A 27751-nucleotide genomic window follows, 5' to 3' on the forward strand; every position below is an offset into this window, starting at 1 on the left:
AGCCTAGGAGTTGAGTACATAGATATTCAGGTATAGTTCTTATTCTGTTAAGTCAAAAAGGGGCATAATTCAAGAAAATATGATGGGACACGAAAGTCCCGCCATTAAGTATATATTCACTAGATGCTTTTGATGCAAGCAAAGTTCCATTTGTTGGAAAGGAGTCGAGTATAAAAGAATGACAACCGGTGGGCAAGCAAACAGTTCATTAATAAGCAACGTAAGATCTAAAAATGCATTTCAATTTGCTACTTTTTTAATTTCTCCCTTTGAATCCTAATCTCTGTCTGCATATATACAGTATGGTACTTAATCATGTAATGCAGTCACACCGCCAACATTCGGACTGAGAAGTATAAAATGAATTGACCTTTGTGTGATTAATCAGTAACACGCCAATAAATTGAAACGACCAGACCTGATCACTGTAAACTCTACTTCATTAGAAAATCAAAAGAAAACAAACTTCTGTAATGGACGGAATGTTTAATATATAACATCACATTGTTAAGTACCTTTTGCAATAAACATACAGCATTTTAAACACAATGTATCAAGGTTTATTGTTGAGATAGACAATGATGAAAATATAGCATACAAATCAAAATGTAAAAACATTACAAAACAAAACATTACAATTTTCAACTACGAGTTAAAAACGAATAACTCATTAATGTTCATCGGACACTGAAAAAGTGAACTTTGACTGAACTGTAACCATCTTTCTTGTAAGTAAACTAATGAGGGAAAATTCGAGAACAGCTTCGTTCAATTTCCTGACAACAGTGATATAAAGACTGAATTAAAAACTTTGCTGAATTCATCTATATGCCTATAAATCACATACTCATTTTTTAAATGTTGACATGTTAAGTGATAACATATAACACCTTCAGTGTTAATTCCCTCTGTTTGTACTTGTTTTCCAACTATGGCTCGGGTGAATTTTAAGAATATAAAAGCTATATTTCATATTTACAATGTTTTGTGACATAGTATTTTCTGAAGATGTTTTATGTTATTTCTTTACTATGACACAACATCTTACAGATGCTTTGTGTATTTGGCAACAGTATATGTTATACGATTTACATATATTCTTGTCTTTTTACATCTATGAAAATATCAGTTAAGTCCATACACATTCAGCTGCACATCAGAAATGTAGTTTGCCTATGAAAATATAATCCATTTCAATGTTAATTCTTTTACTTACATCTATAATAAACAGAAACTTTAACAAAAGTCTTTTTTTCAGAATCAAAACATTAGTTTTTCTGTAAAGATTGCAAATGAAAAAAATATATATACTATATTTTGTATATGGTACATGTATAACTGTAAGATAAACAATAAATCACAGTATTTTCAAAGGAAATCACAGAAACTTAAAAATGTAAACAAAACAGCAGCTTGAGTTGTTCAAATATATCCTCTACTATTTTATCATATTTTTATTCAGAAATATATATCCTCATCAAATGTCCTGTTACATCAGAAAAACCCTTGACAACACGCCTTCAAACTTCAAGTGTTAAGCGAAATCTGCAAAGTTCTACATGAAAGAAATCCAACTTTAAATTATAGTTAATTATAAATGTATTTCCCTAATAAAAAACAGATTCCACATTCATGGTAGCATGTTTGTACACCTTGCAGCCATTCATATAATTTTGTTCACTTATTCAGTTTTTTCACTGGTCACAAGCTATGAATACCACCTGAAAAATAAAAAGAAGACATAATATGAAAATAATACCTATATTTCAAATCAGTTCTTATTTACTGAGACCAAACAAAAATGTTAGGAATTTAAACGATTTATGTTAAAGTATCAAGCCACACATACATCTAAGGCCTAAAAAAAATAATTGTTTGTTTCCGGTAACATTCTAAAAAAATTAGGGTAGGTATGTTGGTAATTTTTTTTTTTTTTTTTTTTTTTTTTTATTAAGTGGGACCTTTCGGAAATTATTTTTGTGTCAAGAAACGAATACAAATAAGGGGATTATGCCTTTAGAGCATCAAAAAGTTTATTTCTAACATCACTGACCATGTTTAAAGCATAAAAAGTGCAGTTTTGCTAAAGTTGAAAAAAAAATTCATCAAGGCCATAAAAACATTTAGGGTCGGGCCAAAGATTTAGGGTAGGTCGGGATACCGGAAACAAAGAAATTTTTTTTAGACCTAAACAGGCTGCATATGTTAAAACACTACCAGCCAGGCATGTAATAAAACTGAGTCTAGAAGAAAACACTGAACCAATAAAAAAATCAAAACAAGAGCTCGTAGAACATGAAATGCCCCCTTGATGCATTCAGTAACTGCACAATGAACAGAAATTATTTGGTCACTGTGCACTGGACGTTTGACGTACTGACCTCAAATCAATAATTATGGGTCATTTACCAGTCATAAGTGACCACCGTATCAAATGTGATCTTTGACCAAAGCATTCTCTAGTTATTTGGCAAAAAAGGTTCTACTGTTCTGAGTCAATGTGACCTTGACCTTTGACCTACTGATTTCAAAATCAATTGGGGTCATCTGCTGGTCATGATCAACCTCCCTATTAAATTTCGTGATCCTATGCCCAAGCTTTCTCAAGTTGTCGCCCGGAAACTGGTCACTGAGACCTTGACCTTTGACCTACTGATCTCAAAATCAATAGGGGTCATCTGCTGATCATGATCAACCTCCCTATTAAGTTTCGTGATCCTAGGCCTAAGCGTTCTCAAGCTATCGTCCGCAAACGGTTTAACTGTTCTGGGTCATTGTGACCTTGACCTTTAACCTACTGACCTCAAAATCAATAGGGGTCATCTACTGATCATGATCAACCTCCGTATCAACTTTCATGGTCCTAGGTCCAAGCATTCTCAAGTTATCGTCCAGAAACTGTTTAACTGTTCCGGGTCACTGTGACCTTGATCTTTGATCTACTGATCTCAAAATTAATAGGGGTCATCTGCTGGTCATGACCAACCTCCCTATCAACTTTCATGATCCTAAGCCCAAGCGTTCTTGAGTTATCATCCAGAAACCGATTGGTCTACGGACCGACAGACCCACCGACTGACCAACATCTGCAAAACAATATACCCCTCCTTCTTCGCACAGGGGTATAATAATTTCATGATTTTTTCAGAATTAAAACAAAAACAAAGTTTTCTACTTACAGTAGTCTATGCAGGTTGTTTTGTGACTTTGCGGACCTTTTTCGTTCCTGTCAATGGATCATATTTAGATAGAGGTCCACCAGTCAGTTCAATAGGTGTACTGTCAATGGATACATTTCTACTGCTAAATACCTGTAACACCATACAATACGAGTCAGTATAAACACTGAGACATCCAACACAATGATGTACATGTTGGTATAAAACTCGATATCTCGAACTCACTTATCTCATAATTCCGGGTACCTTGGAGGCATTTTCAAGTCAATTTCCGAAAACACGTGCATAAAATATCATTTTAAGTTGAATTTCAGTTATCTCGAAGTAAACCTTGGAATTTAAGATATCGAGTTTCAACTGTATTTTAGCAAAACAACAGTATACCTTAGAAAAGGTAATATTTTGTCCTTTCTAGACAATGTAAGGACTATTTTAGGTGCACAATGGCTTTCTCAGGGAAATTTTAATAATGGAATATCATTATCAGTTTCATTTAACACTTGTTTCTTTCTTTATCCTTTAAAATCAGATATTTCTTCAGTGTAGAAAATTGAAAATCTTTAGTATTAATTACATTCACGTAACTGAAATCTACAAATGCATCAATTATAAAAATATCAAACAGATATTTTCTTGACTGTTGTATCCGTCTGGCTAATTTTCAGAAGACTCTCTACATATAAAATATGAACCAGATGCTGAAATACTGGTTGGGTCAAAAATCTAAGACAATTTTAAGTAATCATCATATTGATTTACTACCCAAGAAAAATTAAGAAAGTTTGTTTCATCCATCCTAAACTTTACTACAACAGTCACAGTAAAAGCAATGTATATCCAACTCTTATGAAAAAGCCACCACACAATCACATCTCATTAGTTTTCTACAAAATGTAACAAACTTTAGGGAAAATTTGATTGTGAACGAACAAATGTTCAAGATCACCTAGAAAAAATGAAATCAACAAAAATTATACCCTCACCATCAGTTTTGACTTTAAAGTACAGAAATTAGGACACATGAATAACTGATAATTTTCTGGTAAAATACAAGTAACAATCTTAAAAGCAAATCAACTTACTGTTGTTTTCAGGTTAGCCAGATCAGTTTCATGGAAGAAATCACTGAAAAACAAACAAATATGTAATTTATGAATAAAAATTTAAGTAGACCAATTTAAAAATGATAACACTAACAGACAATAACAGTATGGTATCTACCAAATGTTTCTTATTATTCTCTTTAGGGTAAACCCATTATTTTAACTTGGGACCATACGCTGCTTTTCATGGAATTACACAATAGTGTATCATTGAATGTTCCATGTGCACTGCCGTATGAACACATCTGCCGATGTCTCTAAATTGTTTTTGTACTTGAAACATGTGTAAATGTTGAGTTCTGCTCAACCCGGGGCTAAAGGACATGGAGGGTACATGCATTTCCATTACCATCCATGAACAGGCTCAGTCAAACTGAGCCTGCAACATTTTCATTTTTGCCGCGTTGAGCACGCTGTTGAGTTCCCACTTTTTTTGTTGAGTTGGATTACTACCAGACTGAGAAGTGTAAAATTATTTAAGTATTGTTTCATCCTTAAGATTACAGTTTTCTCTACACCAATAACAACACTGAATCAGGAAATGGTGAAATTATAAGCACAACACCCTAAGGGGTCACACACAATTTTTGTGGTTACAGTCAAAACTGCTATTTTGTGGTGCCATAAACTTGTGGATTTTCAAATTTTAAACACAAGATAGATGGAAATTTTATTTATTCCTTGAGAATTAGATTTGCTAATCTAGCACAACTGTGAAATCCACACAAAACAGAATTGTAAATTGCAACTGTATTCAATTTCAGAAAGATCCACCTTGAATACTTATACAGTATGCTGACATCCATTCATTCCTATTTCTGGTCTACAGTATGAAAGAGATTGACTTACGATGATTTGTATTCATTTGGTATCCTTGAGGCCTCTACTGAATATTCTTGTCTTTCTTTTGCAGCCTGCAACATGCACACAGGAAATGTAGAAACATATACAAGCATATTCATTCGAAACTGCGTAAACTTACACTGTGATGTTGTTTCAGTAAATTCTTTTCAATATGCATCAGAACCATTTGAATCTAGGTAATGAATTGTCATTATATAGATCCTCACCCCCTACTCTCCCAAAATTGCAGACTCTCATGAGCTGCCAACATCCAACCCTTAACACAGTCATTCGGCTTAAACATGAAAAAAGTCTTTTCCCATACTCTCAAGGACATTTCTAAACTAATGCTTCCATTAAAAGAGTTCACAATATCCTCTTATCATCAAAATACTGAAAAATATTTAAACTGGTACTTAGTAATTAAAGCCTATAAACTCAAACATAAGAACGTCAAATGGAAAATTCACAGTACCTTCAAAAGTTCATAATTCGATGTTCTGGCAACAAAATCAGAGAAGTCATTCAGTTGTTTTTCTTTCTGTCTGTAGTTCTCTCTAATCTGAAAAATATGAATCTTCTGCATTAAACTTAACCCTGCGCAATTTCTAAAATGGATCGGTCCATCATTCAATTTAAGCAATACCATTTATTATTCTAAGGGGTGTTCACTGAAAATTTACTGACTGAATAGTGAACAGTGCAGACTATGATCTGCCTGCACAATCTTAGTCTGCACAATGAGAATCACTTGCCGCCAGCGGGCCAAAGGTTAAGAATATCTAAATTTTTATCTATTATCTTTACATTCTGTGAAATCATTTTATAATGGTGTTAAACTGAACAAAATAAACTGTCTATAGTAGTATGACAAACCATACCTCAGCATAAAACTCTTGTTCATTGAGCACATCTTGACTCTGCTGGGCCTCCAGGAGTTCCTGCTGAGTTCCAGCCACAATCTCTGCACGATTCTCTATCGCACGTGATATAGCTTCTACCGCTTCCATGTCGGGTGTGGTCGGTCTCACCTTCTCCTGGTCTAACTCAGACAAAATCTCTGTCCAAACTTCACCCATCTAGAACCAGCAGATAGAAAAAACCATGGTAAAAAAACTGTTATACAAAGAACATAGAGCTGACAGAAGTTACTAATGACCTTGTATGTTAAAAGACGTCAAAATAAACACAAAAGTATAAATGAACTTATTTATTTGAAGGTCCTTCATAACAACTAATGAACAGTTTATATACAATTGGTATTTTTTGGGTTTTTTTCATAGTTTTTATAATGACGCATTATCTGATATGAAAGTAACATCTGAGCCATGCCATGAGAAAACCAACATAGTGGGTTTGCGACCAGCATGGATCCAGACCAGCCTGCGCATCCGCGCAGTCTGGTCAGGATCCATGCTGTTCGCTAACAGTTTCTCCAATTCCAATAGGCTTTAAAAGCGAACAGCATGGAGCCTGACCAGACTGCGCGGATGCGCAGGCTGGTCTGGATCCATGCTGGTCGCAAACCCACTATGTTGGTTTTCTCATGGCACGGCTCATTCTATTTTTGTATACTTACCTTAAAGTCAAGGTATTTTTCAATAACAGTCAAAGTAATGTGATCTTCCACTGTCAATCCGGGAAGGTCTGTGAATCCTAAAACATTCAAAATATGTGTTTATAATAAAATTCGAGGATAAAACACTGTGGAAAAACAATTTTGAATGTCACAAACTTTAAATCTTTCTTGGCAATACTGCTTTTAATATTTGATAACCTGTGAAAGCAAAACTGGAGATCTGACAAAACATTTTACATGGTAAACTATACTACTTAAACAGTATTCTCAGCCTTTATGCTTAAACGCAAAGAAAACTATTTATGAGATTATGCTCACTACTTGAAACATTAAAAGCAACAAAGAATTCTACATGTAATATGTATCAATTTATCAAGTTTATCACTTATGAAGACAATTGACAAAGGTCAAATATCTCTTTTTTCACTTGCAGAGTGTCACAAAATTATAGCAAAATACATGACATGGTAATATTCTTACCTATTTTACAATAGAGAGAGTAAATTTTGGCCCTCATGTTTTCTGAAACATCTACTATAGCTTGAGACATGCAGTTAGCAGGTAGAGGAATGACTCCTTGGCCCTCTTGTAATTTACCCATCAATGGTCTTTTCACATCTGAAATATAAAAATGACAATCTTAAGAAACTTTCTGAGTTTCAATTCAGCCAGAAAATCTTTTTTAAAAAAAAATCAACATTCATTTACTAAGAACTCAAAAGCGATGCCATTTTAAACCTTTACATATAAGAAGTTTTTCCTGACTGCACAGTCACAGAACACTGTGTAGCATTTGGGGAAAAAACTTAAATAATCTTGCTCGAAAAATGTAGCAAACTTGTTTTTTTCTGCCAATAGACAAAACGCAGAGCAGAGTCAAAAAGTTACTACTTGAATATCAGCACATACATTGTCCTTATATACTATACAGGACAAAACCTACTTTTTTAAGTACATACCAGAAATGGCGCCATTTTGATCTCGTTTTACACCAATCTCCCTTTCTTCATTTCTCCATATTTCACAGAACAGGTGAGCTGCTGATGAATTATCTAGACCTCTCCATGTCAGCACATGATGCACAGTCTTTGGGTTTTCACACAGGTCTAGCAGGCAACCCAAAATCAGGTTATCCATTCCTTTTGGACATTGCTGAAAATAATGTCATTTAAACTACTTCTTCATAGAATGTAACTAAAAGTGTGAAATGTGCGCATTGATCAGAAATAATGTGATAAATCAAAATTATAATTCCAATATTGTCATCCAATGTAAGACTGAAAAAAGGACTATATTCTTTAAACTCTTCCTTAAGTATCTCTAACCTTTTTTGTTTTGTTTCACTGGGTTTAACATCACATTAACCCAAATATAGGCAGCTTTCAAGCTTTTGATGGTGGAGGAAGACCCCAGGAGCCTCTCTGGGCATTATTTCATACATAACCAGAGAAATGGGTAGAACCACCTACCTTCTAAAAGCCTGCTGAATGGCTTCCTCCCATGGTAGAATTCTACACCCAAGCCAGGTTTTGAACCAAAAGCAATGAGAAGCAAGTGACTAAAGGTCAACAACCTTAATGACTCATCCACAGAGGCCCTCATATTTCTAATCAAGCTAATTCAATTTAAAATCATTAAGTAAATGTGACAATGCAACCAGTATGAACTTGAGATGTCAAAGTATAAATTTTAGGAAAAAACTCAGTAATCAGTCAAATTATATATCTTTGAGATACACTTAAACCATTAATGCACTTACAGGAATAAATCTTTACAATAACAAGAAAAGAATTTAAAAAAAATATATTATAAAACATTTATGGTATCAGTTCACTGCAGTACAAGTATATATTTATTAATATGAAGCTAAGCATCAAGCATGACTGACATACCTGTAGGAGGTCAATCAGCAGGAATACTCCTTCCTTCTCCAGGAAATAATCTTCTGTTGCATAGCAACCAACAATAGCACACCTGTACAAAATACATAGTCATATACATTCATTGTCACCCATACAAGCATTTACTGACATATTCTCATCTGACTAACTTGTTTTTAGGCTGCTTTTTTTTTTATCAGACACAAGCATAAAACTGCACTTGCATCAGGATTTTTTTAAAATTATTTTCAAATAGGATAAATTATTATATCATTAACATTAAATAATACCTAAGTATAGATAAGACACCTTAATTTTAGCTATTTAAATGATGAATTGTGGTTCAGACATACAGGGGTAGAGTACATATTAAACAATTAGATGCTATGGGTGTGAGCCCCAGTGCAAAGCAAAGTTTGAAAAGCAGTTTTCATAATCTCCTACACTGCACCGTTATTAGTTTTGAGGTATGAAAACAGTTACCAATTTAGTCAACATGAGATGAAAGACCTATTTCTAAACTGGTAAAAAAAAAACATTTAAGCATACAAAAGCCTCTATTGTGAAGTTATCAATATTTATGAATGACTAGTTTTCACAGACTTTGTTGTTGAGTGAAATCCATAAAATTAGATCCAAATTGAAAAAGTTCCATTCATTTTATGTTCAAAGGTCAAAATCCATGAAATAACCGTTTTGTTCAAAACAACAAAATTTAGTCCCCAAACAAGAGCTGTCACTATTAGTGACAAATGCCCCCGAAGTGTGCCCAAGAATGCTACAATTGTCTGCTCATGATAAATTAACTCATTTTTGGGAACATTTGTGCCAAGTAATTTTAAAATCCCTTGATAAATAGCAGAAATATGGACTAGACAAGAAACAGACTCTGTTAACCTTTGACTTCTAAGTGTGACCTTGACCTTGGAGCTAGGGGACTGGGTCTTGCACATGACACATCATCTCATTATAGAGAACATTTATGCCAAGTAATTCCAAAATCCCTTGATGAATGGCAGAGTTATGGACCAGACACAAAACAGACCCTGTTAGCCTTTAACCTCTTAAGTGTGACCTTGACCTTAGAGCTAGGGGTCTGGATCTTGCGCATGACATGTCGTCTCATTATGGGGAACATTTATGCCAAGTTATTTCAAGATCCCTTTATGGATGGCAGAGTTACAGCCTTCACAAGAATTTACACAGATGGACAGTGCGATTTTAATATGCCCACCTTTGGGGGGCATAAAAATTAAAGGATTTACTCAGCTATTCTAGTATCTGTGATGAGACTAATGTTTGCTTACCAGACACAATCAATGGCAGTGAGCAGCAGCCGGTGATGTCCGAGACCACTGTTGTTTAATTTTGGATTTGTTTTCAAATAATGTACACACACATTGACGCCTACCTCTCCAAATAATTCCTGAAATTGAATCCATCTTGTTGTATATCTCACATGTGAAGACGTTAGTACAATATTTGTAACATATAGAAATCAAGCTTAGAAGGGTACAGCCGAGTCTGCCTTAAAGGTCACCTGTATTAAGCATCTATTTGCCTTAAGTAGCCAGTGAGCTTTAACTTCCCAAATTAACTTTTTACTCCAATTTCATTTTGTCTTAAGTAGCCGCCTGCCTTAAGCCAAGTATCAAAGACTTATTTTACAATAATAATGTCCTAACAATTTAGCAGTATGATAAGGTAATATTCTACATTAGTTTGTGATCCAAAATATAAATTGTAGATCTATTGTTAATGCGCTATATGACTTGTCTAAACTCAACACCTTTTTACCCAGCTAAGAAGTCAAACATTTTAAAATAAGACAGTGATTTCTGATGTCATGTAATAAGTCACTTATTTAATGTTTTGCCAATCAATAGTCAAAGCTATTGGCCTTCAGTCCTTTGGACCTTGGGCAATACTTTCGACAATTGACTAGCAAACTATTCAATATGTGTACACAACATCCAGTTTATTTACTATTACCGGTACTAACTGTTAGCTAAAATTCTCACCTTTCTGTGCATGTCACCATCACAAAGGCAGGACAATATCATCATCATATCTGACTGCATTTCAACATCAATTGAATCATCTTCTGTGTTACTATTTATAGCATTTGTCAAAATGGCTGAAAGAAATAACAATATCATCATTAATTTATATCTGACTGCATTTCAACATCAATTGCATCATCTTCTGTGTTACTATTTATAGCATTTGTCAAAATGGCTGTAAGAAATAACACTGAATTCTAACAATATTTCAGGAAGTTAAATTAATTATTTCAGGTCATTTTTCAGAGACATGGAAGAGTCAATATTCATCGAAACTTTATAACTTGTAACAAAATACAGTAGCTATGATGCTAAAATTGCAACATGAGCAATAAAAGATAGACACAGAAAGTTTCATTTCCAAAAATCTTGGGGAAATCTTGCTTTATCAATAATATTTCACTTTCAAACAAAGATAGAAAATACAGTACAATTGCGATTCTATGAAAAGCCAAGGGTCCGGCCGTTTTTTTAGTAATATCGCATTTTCGTTCGAGCGTAGCATAGGAAATTTCGCTATACAGCACCTAAATATCTACAGTGTGTAACCCGTGATATTTAAACACGTGATTTTTGTAACGGAGCACATGTATACACATTTTTTATATGTACATCTGGGTTTATTACAAATCTTATTCCAATCTGAACCTGAGATGGTATGTAGAATGTAGAACGGGATGTTTTATTTCTTCACTTTGTATTCACTGTACATAAAACATACCGTATTTTGGTGTGTATAGGTCGCACTTTTTCTACCCATTCTGCTGCCCGAAAAAGTTCCTGCGACCTATACGACAGAACATTGCCAGCAGTTTTTTTTTTTCGGGCCAATTTTCTGACCGTAGCTCTCGCAAAATTACGTGCATCTGTTACGAACGAACAAAATGGATAAAAAATATCAATATCGGCGGCTTTTCAACCAATAGCGGTTACTTTCAATAAAATATATCGTAAATAACCCATACAGACTATTAAAATTACGAATGACTTTAATTCAAAGATGTTTTTGCAGTCTGAATTACGTTTGTTTCTACTTTCGTTTAACTGACGCCATTGACATGTACTCCGGTTGATAAAATCTGGACAGATCCTCCTTCCATTCCAAACATTGATTATACTAATTCTTACGCATTAACAAATTGAAAGTAATTTTTTACTTTTATCTTTAAAATTAAAGAAAAAATATCATCAAAAAAGATGATATTTTGTTAATCTTTTTACTCAAATTAAAAAACCGTTAATTACATACACGAAAGGGTTAATAATTGCTTGGCAAACAATTCACACTTAAACTTGCATAAATACAGGAATGTAAACTGCAAACTCTGGCAATAAAGTGTCAAAAAGCGCTTTTCATTTAATTTACCGAATATTTGTTGTACAAACACGTTTGGAACGAAAATAAAAACTGTACTTCGATTCACCAAGCAGGTTTTGATAATAATTCAGTCGGCGGCATCGAATTGCCGCACCCATATTTTTATTTGCCGGTAATATTAAATATTGCTGGGGAAACAATCCGAAATTTTAACTGCGACTGAATCCTAGAAGTTAAATTTTCCGACCATTTACCTGAGCAAAATGATGCGACTATACATACCGCGACTATCCACATCAAAATACGGTATACATGGTACATTGTTGCACTAGAAAAAATCGCAATTGCATATTCCGATACCCTCATCTACCCTTTAATGAGTTTTTTGTTATAATAAAACAACAATATACAGACGATCAGGACTTAAATATTGTTTTATTTTCTTTATGCAGTGACTGTTTGAGACGTATAGATATCGAAGCAAGTGTGTCTTGTATGCCACCCGATCGGATAGTTATAGGAGAAAAAAATAACCACTAACTTGTGTAATAGTGTACAGCGTAAGCATTTCGAATTTAATTACTAGGTTTTCACAATTTAATCCCTGTTTACGCCCAGCTAAATGATAGTGATACTTTCCACTCCAAAGCATTTTCACGCCGTTATGTTAGGTGTGAAAACTTAGATGATTCGTAAAATCGCAACTAAAACAAGTTGAAAACAGGCTTTAAGGGCATGAGAATACATTCGTAGGAGCGCATTTTTCGTAAAATTGCATTTTCGTAAAACCGCGATTTTGTTACATAGAAATAAGGAGGAAAGCAGCCGGGACCACAACACCTTTTCGCAGTATACCGGTATTTTGTTAAATTGCGATTTGTAGCATCGCGAATGCACTGTATACTGATATTTCTTGTAGAGAAATCATATGCATTGTGCAGAATTATATTTCTGTAGAATAAAAAACAAGAGGACCATGATGGTCCTGAATCACTCACCTGTCCCCACATGACCCAGTTTTGAACTGAGTATGACATCGTTTTTTCTATTATTTGACATAGTGACCTAGTTTTTGAGCTCATGTGACCCAGTTTTGAACTTGACCTTGATATTATCAAGATAAAAATTCTGACCAATTTTCATGAAGATCCATTGAAAAATATGGCCTCTAGAGAGGTCACAAGATTTTTCTATTATTTGACCTAATGACCTAGTTTTTGAAGGCACGTGACCCAGTTTTGAACTTGACCTAGATATCATCAAGGTGAACATTCTCACAAATCTTCATGAAGATCTCATGAAAAATATGGCCTCTAGAGAGGTCACAAGGTTTTTCTATTTTTATATCTACTGACCTAGTTTTTGATCACACGTGACCCAGTTTCCAATTTTACCTAGATATCATCAAGGTGAACACTCCGACCAATTTTTATGAAGATCCATTGAAAAAAATGGCCTCTAGAGAGGTCAAAATGTTTTTCTATTTTAAGACCTACTGACCTAGTTTTTGACCGCAGTTGACACAATTTCGAACTTGATCTAGATATCATCAAGATGAACATTCAGACAAATTTTCATACAGATCCCATGAAAAATATGGCCTCTAGAGAGGTCACAAGGTTTCTTTATTATTTGACCTACTGACCTAGTTTTTGACCGCATGTGACCAAGTTTCGAACTTGATCTAGATATCATCAAGATGAACATTCTGACCAACTTTCATAAAGTTCCCATGAAAAATGTGACCTCTAGAGTGGTCACAAGCAAAAGTTTACAGACACAGGGACTGACGGACGGATGAACAACAGGCGACGGACGCTGCACAATCACAAAAGCTCACCTTGTCACTTTGTGACATGTGAGCTAAAAACGTAACATAATACTGTGCTTTCTGGTGACAAGATCATTAAATCACTTACTTATGATCTGATTAATGGCTCCCTGATCAGCTAGATCCTGCAATGCCAGCTCATCTCCTGTAGATACAACACTGCGCAATACACGGAGACAATATCGCATCTGTGCTCGCTTGTTGCCACGCCCACCAACACCATGTATACTATTACCATGGCCACCAAAATCCTCTGTGGATGAAGTATCATTTTTAGTAAAACAGAACAATGTTATCTTTATGCTGTTGGTTCGTACAGAAATGCCCATCAAAAAATTATTCAAAACAAGGCAAGATAGATACTATAACTGTCAACCTGTGAGAATGTTTTGTTGGTATCTTACAATAACAAGCCAGTCACTATAAAAGTCAAATAAACAAGTCTTTAGGAAACACTGATCATGAATTTACCTAAATTAAGCAGAAACAAAATGTCAATTTAATTTGCTAACTAAACGCTAACCAAAACCAATTATTGAAAAAAGACTATTAAAGTAATTCAACATGTTTCTACCTCTTCATATTATGTTTCAGAGAGTATTCAACCTTCACCAGTCTCTACCAAGTTTTATATAAAATAAATTACGGCTCATACTTAAATATGATTAAGACAAAAAATAACCCCACTCTGCCACATACTATATAATTGTCAGAAATAAATTTCTATGAAAACTAGCACAAAGAGACATGTAAAAGAAAAATCATAAAATGAATACGACTTCGCAAATCATCAAATTAATTAAGGGATTTAACACCGTACTGACTGACAGCTCAATGTCTTCAGATTCTGTGTGTGTAATAAGACCTTTACGTAATATTTATATGTATAAAATTCAAACCTCACATATAAATAACACTTAAGAGCATTTTATATTATAAATGCTTTAAAAATACAAATTCAAAAAGTTCTACTTCGTAATAAAACACCTTGCTAAAACCAAATACCAAACATGTCAACCATTTAAAATAAAAACAAAATAATCTGTATCAAAGATTACCGGTGTCCTCATCACACATATTATAACTGACCACAGAGCTTGTACTCTTACAGGTAAACATTACTGAAAATACAGGTTACTGTTTGAAGTCTTGCTTTTTTATAAGCACAAATATGTTTATTTGCATAAATGTGTTCATATGCATATAAGTGTTTGTTTGTGTTTATTTGCATACATGCATTTATTTGCATAAGTGTGTTCATATGTATAAATGTGCTTTGATGCATACATGCGTTTATTTGCATAAGTGTGTTCATATGTATAAATGTGCTTTGATGCATACATGTGTTTATTTGCATATATGCATTTATTTACATAAATGTATTTATATGCATAAGTGTTTATATGCATAAATGTGTTTTGAATATTTGACTAAAGGTATTTATTTGAATAAAGGTATTCATTTGCATAAAGGTGTTTATTTGCATACAGGTCTTTATATGATTATAGTTTTTTATATGCATTAAAAGACAGTTCATTTGAAAATTTCAGTTAATATTTGGTCAAATCCACTTACAAAGAAATCTGTAAGAAAGCAAATCTAGCTTACTGAATGAAGCAGCTTAAACCTTAAAATATAAGTCTAAGAAAATAGACTGAATTATTGTTTTGCAGCAAGTAGTAACCTACAAGTAAGCCTGGGAAGAGACTGAGTTAAATCTCAAATTAACTCCCTTGTCTTCAAATTAACTCCCTTGTCATCAAGTCTGTAACTCAATGTTCTAGTTGAAAAGTTTTATACCCTATGCAAAAAAGAGAGAACTAAGTACTGTGGTACCTGGTCCGACACACCACTCCAACAACAGCAAAATTCTGGTACTGCCCTGTACAGTCATATAATCCTCTAGCATTTTGGGACACAGCGCGCACAGGCATGACATCGCTTGAAGTTGCAGTTCCTCAAACTGTGCGGGCGTCCATTCCCGAGGGCCTGACTGACTCTCATTGGCTCTTACAAATGAGAACAGAGCCAACATCAGATGACCTTCTGATAAAATCTGAAAGCATGTAGTGGAAATATGTAAATAAAAAATCTTTAAAAAAGTCTGTTATCCTTTTAATTTTATTTTCATTTATAACACTGCTTCATAAAAGATATGGACATGAATATTGTCAACATTTTCTGTTTGAAGAGGACCTCTGATAACTGCATGCTTTAATTCTTTTTTCAGGAACAATCTGTCACTTAAATGTATTCACCAAATTTCTGCTTCACATAGAAACTATTTTCATAGACAGAGGTGATAAGCAAATACTTTCTAAGTCTGAACACCTCAGTATTGATGATATATTATAATTCAAGGTAAAATCCATTAATTTAATACATGTATTAGGTAACTTCACAATATTTTTGAATTTATTCACAAGTCATGGCTCATAATTATGGACATCTGTCTACAAGTACAAAGTATGTAATAAAACATGGCAACAAAACAGAATGACAACGATTCGATTTGCAGAAAGTACATGACACAAGTTGCTATAAGAAAGAAAGACAGACAAAGCCCCTTCCACTGTTTATTGATGAAGAAGACAAAATCCTTCCTGTTATTTTCACATGCAGTACAAAACCTTTTCCATTAACATCTCACTGTGCACAAATCCTCTCCAGTAATATTGAACAGATAGGACAAAACCCTTCCCATGAAAATTAACAGTTCTACAGGTTACAGCATCATGATGTGGGTTTTGTTCTACCGTATTTTGGTGTGTATAGGTCGCACTTTTTCTACCCATTCTGCTGCCGAAAAAGTTCCTGGACCTATACACAAACATGCACATTTTTTTTAATCGGCCAATTTTGCTGACTCAATGCTTCACAAAATTACTTTCTTAACGAAACGAACAAAATGGATAAAAATAATCAATATCCGGCGGCTTTCAACCAATAGCGGTTACTTTCACATTAAAATAATCGTAAAAACCCATACAGACTATAAATAACGAAAGACTTAATTCAAAAGATGTATTGCAAGTCTGAATAACTGTTATCACTTATCTGTTTACTGGACGCCATTGACATGTACTCCGGGTTGGATAAATCTGGACAGATCCGTCCTACCATCCAAACATTGTTTATACTAATTCTTAGCGTATTAAAAAACTGAAAGATAGTTTTTACTTATAATCTTGAAATAAAGAAAAAAATCCAAAAGAGATATTTTGTTAATCTTTATCAGCAATTACAAGAACGCGGTTAATGACATGACACGGAAGGCGTTTAATTGCTGGCAAAACAATTCACACTTAAACTTGCATGATAACAAATGTAAACGCAAACCGTCTGCTGCCAATAGTGTCAAAAAAGCCTGCTTTCTTGATTTATTACCGATACTACTGTTGGTACGAAACGTAGGGACGAAATAACAGTAGTCCGAATTCCACCAATCAGGTCTGATAATAATCATCAAGTCTGCGGCATCAATATGGCGCGCCTATTTTTTTGCCGGGTTAAATATTAATATTGCTGGGGAACAAAATCCGAAAATTAACTGCGACTAATACGCTAGAAGTTAAAGTTCCCGACCTATTTCCAGAGCAAAAATTAGATGCGACTACATTACCGCGACCTATACCACCAAAATTTCGGTTAACCTGTCAAAACCATAAGGTTTTGGCTCTTTGAATTATAAAGAATTCCAAATAAATAAAGTACTTACAGTTAAACTGTTGGATTTCTTACTCAAGGTTACATGACCATCAAACACATTTCTTCAATTCAAATTCGTCAGTTTTTGCATCAGCTTCAAATGTTTCACTAAGGCATTGTGACTTTTTACTATAAGAGAAGAATAAAAATAAATTTTGTTTTTCTGGACTTCATAACTATATACAGTTTCATGTTCTGCAAAGGTTCTGCTTCAAGCAGAGAAGTTCAGGTCTTTTCAGACGTTCAGACCATCCCATGAAAGCCAAGCTAGAAGGTTACACAAAGAATCGGCTCAAACGTAGCAGCTTCATAAATGAGGCAAAGAAACTCAACCGAGAGTTCAAAACTGAGCTGAACATACCAACGACTCCCCTATGTAGTGAAGACATTATAAACCCACTAAAGAATGATCTGTCCTCAGTGACTGTGAGACTTGCTGTACCTCATCTTGACCGCGGGAAGCAAGACGATGAAGGCATTCGGAAGAGCCTCACACTAGCAATGATCAATGAAGACTATCCTCCGGAATCATGGACTCATGTCTATACAGACGGATCAGCCACATGCGCCGTCAAAGATGGAGGAGCAGGAGTTTTCATTCAATACCCATCTGGCAAGAGAGAAACACTACATGCAGCCACAGGAAAACACTGCAGCAATTACAAGGTAGAGACTGAAGCACTCATGAAGGCCATCTCAATGGTTGAAGACTCCGCAGAAGAAAGCTCCTCAGTCGTCTTTCTCACAGATACACTGTCTGTCATGGAAGCTCTGATCAACAATAAAGCTCGGCAGCTAGCCAGGAGAATGCAGAGCCTGAGTATAACCTGCAAAGTAGCACTTCTGTGGATTCCATCCCATTGTGGACTTGCAGGCAATGAAGAGGCAGACAAACTGGCTAAGCTAGGAGCTCAGTCAGAACAACCAACAGAACCTGTGAGTTACAAGGAGAAAGTCACCATCATCAAGGACTAACAAGACCAAGGATGGAGGAAGATGCTTTTCATCTCCTTGATTGGTCTGAACAAGTGATGATGGTCAGGCTCCGCTCAGGGCACAACAAGCTCAATGCTCACATGTACAAGAAATACAGACTGACATCATCGCCAACTTGTCCATGTGGTGAAGAAGATCAGACTGCAGAGCATATACTTCAGAGATGTAAAAGGCATGACCAGGAGCGAGCTTCGACCTGGCCGATAGATACCTCAATCCACCAGAAACTGTATGGAGGCATTGAGGATCTGCGGCAAACCACAAGTTTCATCGAGGCTACTGGTCTGAGAGTGTAGTCACAAACGAAAGAAGAAGAAGAGAAGAAGATGTTCTAGTTAAAGGTATGGATTTCCTTCCTTAGTGGTATAGGTTTAGTAGCGCATCTAAGACATTTTCTTTTTCATAATGTCTGTTGCAGTTATTCTAATCCAACACCAGCCTAAACATTTATCTGCTTCATAAAATGTTGTCAGTTACCATTCAGTTTCTCTATTTATGAAGGAGATGAATACACATGGCTGTATTCCTTTTAAGGTGACTTCATTTTTATTGAGACTTTGTTGTCAAAATTAAGCTCATCTAAAACTGTCTCAGAAATACTTTCTTCTTTAAGTGGCCCTTTCAACTATATGAGCAAAATAGAAGCTTAATATTACGGTACATGTTTTTCAATGAACTATCAAAATATTATATAAGAGTGAAATATATATGGTACTTTCAGTGAAAAATATCAAATATATTTTTCACTAGTAAGGAACTATAAAATAAGTAAATGTAGTTAAAACATGAAATAGAAATAAAATTTATTTTTCTTACAAGTAAGATCAAAATATCTTTCACTCATGAACACCATATCTTACATTTTTCACTCCTGGCTTGTGCCACTTGTGAAAAAGTTGCATCTGGTGTTCTCTCATGAAAGATATTTCAACATTACATTGAAACAAACAAATATCCTCTATATACTATACCTTCTTGGAATGTAGCAAATAAGACTAATTGTTTGGCAAATCCTGTCTCCACGAAGGGGGCCTCGGGACATTTGGAGGCTATGATTGTAGCAAGCACTAGTAAATCGTTCCTCAACTGACGGTCATAGTGGCTGTATCCCTGTGTTAGCTGGTAGATAAATGCATCACGCAGTTGACTGAAACCATTCAAATAGATATTTTTCATTCCAAAATGGGTACATAGGATTTACATTAATATGGCCCACAACTGGAAATTTTGGATGTTAATGAAAATATTATATACAGTATGAAAATTTTAGTCAAGCTATATCAGTCAATGGTGTAAAAAAAAACAACAATATAATTTGGGCCTTAAAAAGACAAACTATTTTACTGGCAGTTATACATTAGAATGTTTGAAAAGTAAAATAAGTTATGATGGACAGCACTTTTTAATGAATTTCAAAAATGCAAATTTGATTTTTGGTGATTTTGTACACAAAATGGTGAAATGTCCGTGAAACAGAGATTTATATCACTGCTTTAAACACTATATATTAGGCAATAAATTTCAACCTTTCAACCCATAATAGCATAAATTAAAGCATCAAAAACAATCTGTATTGAAATTGTTACAGCCAAGCTACTATAAACCATCTAATGGACAAAAAAATACTTCTAGTCTTGCTTACAATCAACACAAATCAAGAAAATCAAGAAAACTATAAAAGCACTGACTAGAGACATTCTCATCGAGTGTAAATTTATCAAAATAAAATTTAAAGCAGTTACCTGACACAAGTAAGGTTGTTTAACTGTGAGGCCAATGTAGCTTGATCGCCTTTCTCTAACAAGTTCCATAGAATCTCTGACGACCGGAACAGCAACTGTCCCGATGGATCAACATCCATCAGACGGGAACATATTCGGTGTGCTGCATCTGCGCGCAGCATCGCCTCACATATCTTTGCTGTAATATCACATTACAATATTAATAGAGGAATCATGATACAAAATAGTAAAGTTTAATAACCATCACGAAAAATTTTAATAACCTCAATCTGAGGTAATTACCATAAACTAATGAATAAACTAAGTGGGGAAAAATTTACTTTACCAATCTACTAAAACAGTCAAAATTAAAGCATATTTCTATGGGAAGGCTAAATGGAAAAACATTTACACATTTTGAAAATGGAATAAAGTCATTAAAGACTTGAAAAAATAACACGTAGAAAGCTTTGCTCTAACCTGACGTTTTTGAGAATTTTTGTAGAACATTAAGGACAGCAAGTTTGACAGGCAGGTCTGTTTCCAGTAATGTTAGAGATTTAACCAGAGTCTCCGATATATCACTATTCTCCACAACTTTCTGGTTGTACTGTAGGGTGGAGGCTTTGTGATCTGTAAATATAATACAATATATATGTATATGACATTTATAGTGGAAGGAGTCAAGAAAATTGATCTACCTGATTGCATTTACCAGATATTTGGTTACTATACAATGTACCTAGGAGTGAATGCGAAAAGTCTTTTGTATTCACCCCTCAATAAAGTTCAATAACATTAAACTTGCACAGAGTGCCTTTTAATATTTGAACTATATGAAATGTCAAAGTCATAAAATATTGAAGTCCGACGTTTATTTATAGAACTACACTCAATACAATACAGTACTACACATCTATATTCAAAACCCACAGTGTTAGTTCTGTAGGAACAGCTGCAGATTATAAACCAAGAGACGGTGAGTTTGATCCCTATGCAAGACCTGTGTTGACCATGACTATGTGGCTGACAGGACAATTGTCTGAAAACAGTCCTCCTCTCTGTCTTGTTGGGAAATTGATGTTCAACTCCAGCAAACAAGTTAGTAATGGTTCAGAATCAAGAAAAAAAAACTGCTTAAGTCAAGCCAATAAAGTTACAAAACTATTGAAAAATGGCATTTATATTCAAACAGAAACTATATTTTAGCAAATCTATCACATGATCGTGAGCAATAATTTTGCAAGGTGTGAAAATTTTTCTGTATCAAATGTCAAAACATCATATTATTAAACCACCAGTTATTTTAAAATTAGTTATCCATAAATAGCTTCCAAACATCACTTCTATCGCATTATTTAAAAGTTTCATTACTATAACAACTTTTCACTATGAAACTTACATTGAACTTCCTGGTTAGCTGGTGTTTCTGAAAAAAAAGCCAGCAGTGTGTCACAGATCTGCTTCCGAACTTCTACAGACGCCACTCTCATCAAGTAACCTGAAAATTAAGAAATTATATTCTATAAAATTACAAACGAAAAAGCAGTATGTTTAACCTTTACCCTGCTTTATTTCTAAAATGGATTGGTCCATCATTCAATTTTGGCAGTACCACTTATTTTTCAAAGGGATGTTCACTAAGAATTTTCTGACTGAATAGCGAATAGTGCAGAGTGACCATGATCAGCCTGCACGGATCTTGGTCTGCACTGGTCGCAGAGGTCAAATCACTTGCCGCCAGCAGGCTAAAGGTTAAGGACAATATATATAAATTCCCCCTCTAGAGTATACATGAATATGACAGAAACTGGCAACATCATTTTCATATGCACATTTCATCAACTTGCTTAATGTTGAAAATAAAATAAAGAAAATTTAAAACAAATTTCCTTTTTCAATTTCTCAGATATTCTGATACATATGTCTTACACTTCCATTTCACTAACTGAAACAACTAAATGTGACATACAGATGCTATTAAACATAACTTTCTTCAGTTTTTGTTTTAAACTAATACATTAACATATTTATAACGGCAGTATAAGCTGCTGTTCAATTTGGAAGGAAAAAAGAAGGGCGGAATTCAATGGAAAAACAATTGGACAGTATTAACAAGCTGGTCATTCCAAACCAAATATTAACTTTTAGCCATTTTTTGAAGAACAATGTAAGGCAAACTTACCAAGTTGGGAAATTGATTCGACAACAATCTGTTCATAAATCAGTTCATCTGAAGATTTCTCCTTCAAGAATGGTAAGCTACAGATTTTAAGTATATCAACTATGAACTGTTCATATCTTGGCTGTTCATTTACACGATCTGCACATACATTCAGAATCTTGAATACCTGTACTAAATCTTTCATAGGCTGAAATGTGGGTTAAGGATCATTTTGAATATTATCTATTTAAAGAAACACAAAATTCCTTAAAATGTGGGTACTGTGAAAGTTAAACCAATGGTACAAACTTACTGACATTGTATTTTCGCAATGTATCCTAATAAATAACCAAATATCTTTGCTGAAGAGAGTAATTTGTTGCGACACTTGTGAAATAATGGAGAAATTCAACATTCTTCTTGCATTTTTACCATTATCTAATATAAATATTAAAATCGCTTCATCAGTTTTCAGTGTCATATTTTGATTCTATGCCAAACTTGGTGGAAAAAAACAACAGATAAAACATTTTCACCCAAATTGCGGGGGAGGAGCTTTACAGTAAAACAGTTACTGAACCAATATAATTTGTTCAAGTGCAAATAAAACAATTTCCCCATTGAATGATTATGTAAAAACAAGCATTGTTCTTTCATGCCATGATAATAAATTTCTGCAGACGCCTATAAGTACTAAAACGTCAAATTTTTCAATATTTTTAGTTTATGAAATGCATTAATAAAGAAATGCAATTAGTAAAGGAATGCACTCAAGTTTCAGGCTTAACATATTTGAGCTTAAACAACATTTGTATATCTGAATTGTAAAATCATTTACTTTTGTGGGCAAGAAATTTTGTGGTTTTGCCAAAACATCTTTTTCATATGTGGAAAAAATTTGATGATTTAAACTATTGATGACAAAATGAATCCATGGGGAATCTCATTTCTTTGATGAAATTCAATTTTGTTGAATGATGCAACCACGAAAAATAGTCCCCTACGAATATTAAAGGTTTCACAGTAAATATTACCGTACTCATTGTACATATAATTATATGTATTAAAGGATACAAATCCTTTCGGATAGTGTCTAAGCAGCCTCTGTAATGCATTCACATGTCTATCGTATAACATGGACTGAAATACAAAAGGAAAACAAAGAGTAGATATATCATATCTAAATACATATAATCTGGTAAAAGGTGATTCTACATCTGGAATGTCTTGTAAACCATGTTTTGTACATATACAGATGTTCAATAAAAAAATTTATTGGTTAATTTCTGTTATATTTCAAAACTGATCGAACTAATTCACACGCTGTTAATTTGGCCGAGTATTAACTGAAAATTAATGATATATTGACATATTTTTCAATGCCACGACATTCATAAATATGAGTGTCAATACACCTTAATGAAATAGTCATGTTAACATAGGTAATACTGATGGATGTCTCACTAAATTTAACAGAGTTTAAAAATGAGTACGAAATAGTATGAATTATATTAATTCTACAACTTCTATTTGTAAATTCCAGTCATTACGGATCTACTCATAAGACATTATGTTAATTTTGATTTTGGGGCGACTTTTCTGTATTTGTTTCAATTCAACAAATTTATGTTGTTACTGTTATGTTTTATCAAGATAAAATTGATAATTTAACATTGTCTAATTTTCGTCAGTATTTCTCACAATTTGACAGAGATATAACAATAAAAACAGTTTGAAGATAAAGAAGCCATTAGTATCATACTGTATATATAATTTTGCACATGCTTTACACACACAAAAGACCCATTTAATGATCAGCAGTTCACTACAGGACATGAAATACTGTCATAAATGGACTCAGCTCACATTGCATAATGGAGAACACACAATTTGATAATTTTGATTAAGGTTGCCAAACTTGAAGGAAGCTAGTATAATTTTGTAAGTTGAAAAAGAAACTTACAGAATGTGGATCTGTCAGCAACTTCACTACTCTGTTTAGGTTCATTGCAACCAGTTTGGATCCCTGAAATATAAAAAGTATGTACAGTATGATCAGTTTTATAATCAACATTATAGTTTAGCTTGTCCAAGCATCCAATCTTCAAATTTTTGTTCCACTAATTTAATATGATCCATGTTACACAGTCCCTACTTAAAGTAGACCATTTAGCTGGCAAATACAGCGGTATCATAACAGTTTTACTTGCTCAACTATATACAGATCATAGATCACTTCTTTAACCTTCCCATATAGGATACAGATCAAATGAAAGTTTGCTGTAATAGACTCTATCTAGAGTCAGCAAAACCAATATGGAACACTGTTATTCTAGGAAATGATTGCTATCAGAGATATAAATAGTAAGTTTAAATTGTTTTCATCCCAAATAACGCCAAAATGAAAAATATATACTTAGTAAAATAAGAGTCCCTTTCAAATAACATATACCAGAGACAAGCAAGAAATTGTAGATTTGAGCCTCCCAGCACTGGGTTGACTATTTAGCATGCTATTCCGTCTCAATTTGCGTGTAACATACACAATACATTTTAACTATCTCAAGAATACATTTAAATACAAAATGAGCCAGACCACAAATCTTTCACACATTCCATTCATGAAAAACTCATCCAGCAATGAGACTCAAAAATACTGCTTTAAAATCTACAGGTAGCCAAAAATATGGCACAGAAATTCTGAATTTACATAGAAACTACAGTGAGACTAATAATATTTGTTAGAACTTGCACACAAATGGTTGCATTTTATTCGTAAAAGCTTTTAAATGAATGTTTAGTCATGACAGTCTCATCGCCAACATCGTTTGAGAATGACATGAATGTCAAATTATGGCGATGTTTAAAAACTTATTCTCAAAAGTGAACAAAGAAATGTATATGGTTTACATGGAAACTGAAAGATGTAGGCAATGGGTGCTATTGGCATGCAAATATTTGGCCATATCTTTTAATTTAAAAAAAATGACAAAGCGTGAAACAAAGGGTGTCATGAAATACATTACTATAGACTTGAATACATTTATTCAGAAGATATGTAGCAAATGGGTGATGGATTAGTTTAGGGGTCCTGGACTGTCTATGGGTGGTGTTTTTTATCATGTATAGCATCACTGTTGACCAAACAAATGTGTTTAATGCCTGCGAATGATATGTATGTAGTGATAGTAGGTTTATAGGCCACTTCCAACAGACTTGCTGAACACACATTGCAGTGTTGGGTTAACCCTTTAGCGACCTGGTTAGAGTGTCCGCCTATGAATCACAAAGTCCGGGGTTCGAGCCCCAGTGGGGACCTTGGAATTTTCTCTCACAGGGTTTATTTTAATGGTGTCAGAAGTGTTTGACGCAATCATGCGTTGGGCATGGAGTATCCTTGCAGCATGTGTTCTCGACAACCTAACAAAAACAGGCATATTTAAAAAATAAATAAGATAAACTCATCTTTCAAATTACCATTTCCTCAAAATTTTACCCCTTCCTGATCATCCTGCTTTAAAAAAATACACGTTTTTATTTTCGTTGAGTTCTTAGTAGCACATTTTATCAGTGACCTACTTTCTAGTTCCAGGAAGCACCTGTCATATATTCCCGAGCTATATTTAGAAACTGATATTTTTACCATTTCTGTTAAAATCACTGTTGTGAAACTGTATCACTGCAAAAAGTATATCATTTGGAAATAGCACCTGTTTTATAAAAATAATTTTTTTCATTATTTTCTTAATATTTCTAAATTAAAACAATGGGTATGCACAAATGACATGGTTGCCCAGCAACTTATCTGATAATTGAAATAATTCGAAAACCCCAAAATAGCTACATATTTTTCAAAACCTACCCATATCAATATCAAAAGGAAATCAGACTGAAACTGTTTATTTTTTCATTTTTAAAATAGCAGACACTATGTTTACACTCTTGTGTATTTACTTGCGAGGATTATGTTGCATGCAAAAATATACAGGCCATTTTCATAATAGCTCGAGAATACATGTATGTCGAGAACACATGACGTCGGGATATCATTCTGGAGAGCTAGTAAGCTCTGAAAAGTAAAGGGGGAAAGCAGGGCTTTTTCACCCTATCTCACGGGGCCGATATTCGGCCCCATTCCCAATGCCAAATATGCTCTATTTTTCCCAATCTGGAGCAAAAAATTCCCAATCCAATGAAAAATTTCCCAACTGAAATCAGTTACTTTCTGTTTTTCAGTAATAATTCTTGCACAATTAGTTTTGTTTGCCAAGTAAATCAAACAAAATGTTGGAAAAACCAACTCGTTTCTATTTTTAGTAACATGACCGTCTGCAACCTCGGCAAAAAATAATTACAAGATTTTGCTGAAGAAATGTATGATTTGTATGCAAAAACCTGTCAAAATGCATAAAAACACAAATATTAATTGAATAAAGTACCGAAAACATGTTGACAGGTAGTTCTTATACCATTAAAATCAATTGTCACATATTTTCGCGACCCAGTTTTTACACTCAAAAATACACACACTTTGCCATTTTACTTTTTGGATAATTTCAGTTATAACTTTGGTGAAAACAAACTGTAAACAAAAATTTTAGCATGACAAATAAAGAGTTACTGTATTTTTAGGCAATATTGGAACACAATCCTGAAAAAAAAATCTCAAAATTTTACAAGGGGGTACACTACCAGTAAAATTTGAAACTGAAGATTTAAACTAATATATATTAATTAAAAACTCATTTAATTTGTCAGTATATTTTCCCAAATTTGACAATTTACCGCGTTAAAAATTCCCAATATGACCAGGGGCCTTTTTCCCAAAACCCCCTGAAAAAGCCCTGGAAAGTGTAGTGATAGTAGGTTTATAGGCCAGGCTGTTGGGTTAACACTTTAGCGACATGGTTAGTCTGCCTAAGAATCACGAGGTCCGGGGTTCAAGCCCCAGTGGGGACCTTGGTATTTTCTCTCACAGGGTTTACTTTATGAACAACCAAAAATTAGGTAGAAATCTTCTACAATAAAATGACACTGATTTATAGCACACCTGTAACGCTCCAATGTCTTCATCAGTGATGACATGTGTCACAACTGGAACTGTTGGCTTGTTTTCCATAATATTAGCAGAAGATGCAAACTTTTCTGTTTGCATTGTCTGTGTTGCCGCCATTTTCGCTTAATTTACCAAACCTTTGTGATTTGAATATTTAGCCACTTGGGCTTGTTAATTTGAAATGTATTTATTGGGAATTTCAATCAAAATAAGACTAAAAGTTGCTGTATTTAAATCAAAATTTTAATTAACCAAATCCAAAAATGACAACATCCGCCATATTTTACGCGTTGCTATGCATTATTGCATT

General features: G+C 34.1%; 1 protein-coding gene across 1 annotated transcript; it reads right to left on the bottom strand.

The window, feature by feature from the left end:
• Nucleotides 1–466: 466 nt before the first annotated feature.
• On the bottom strand, nt 467–27751 carry LOC123532955 (cilia- and flagella-associated protein 69-like). The gene is given in 23 exon segments (XM_045314578.2): nt 467–1721; nt 3180–3311; nt 4262–4304; nt 5132–5196; nt 5601–5687; nt 6007–6204; nt 6705–6781; nt 7185–7322; nt 7664–7856; nt 8597–8678; nt 9892–10010; nt 10606–10721; nt 13885–14049; nt 15633–15852; nt 17515–17633; nt 19472–19647; nt 20243–20420; nt 20702–20854; nt 21624–21722; nt 22407–22593; nt 23460–23525; nt 24349–24411; nt 27436–27751. Coding segments are annotated over 22 exon segments (2793 nt in total). The 5' UTR covers nt 27559–27751; the 3' UTR covers nt 467–1721; nt 3180–3185.

The sequence above is a fragment of the Mercenaria mercenaria genome, chromosome 11 (assembly GCF_021730395.1).
Source record: "Mercenaria mercenaria strain notata chromosome 11, MADL_Memer_1, whole genome shotgun sequence".
Classification (NCBI taxonomy): Eukaryota; Metazoa; Mollusca; class Bivalvia; order Venerida; family Veneridae; genus Mercenaria; species Mercenaria mercenaria.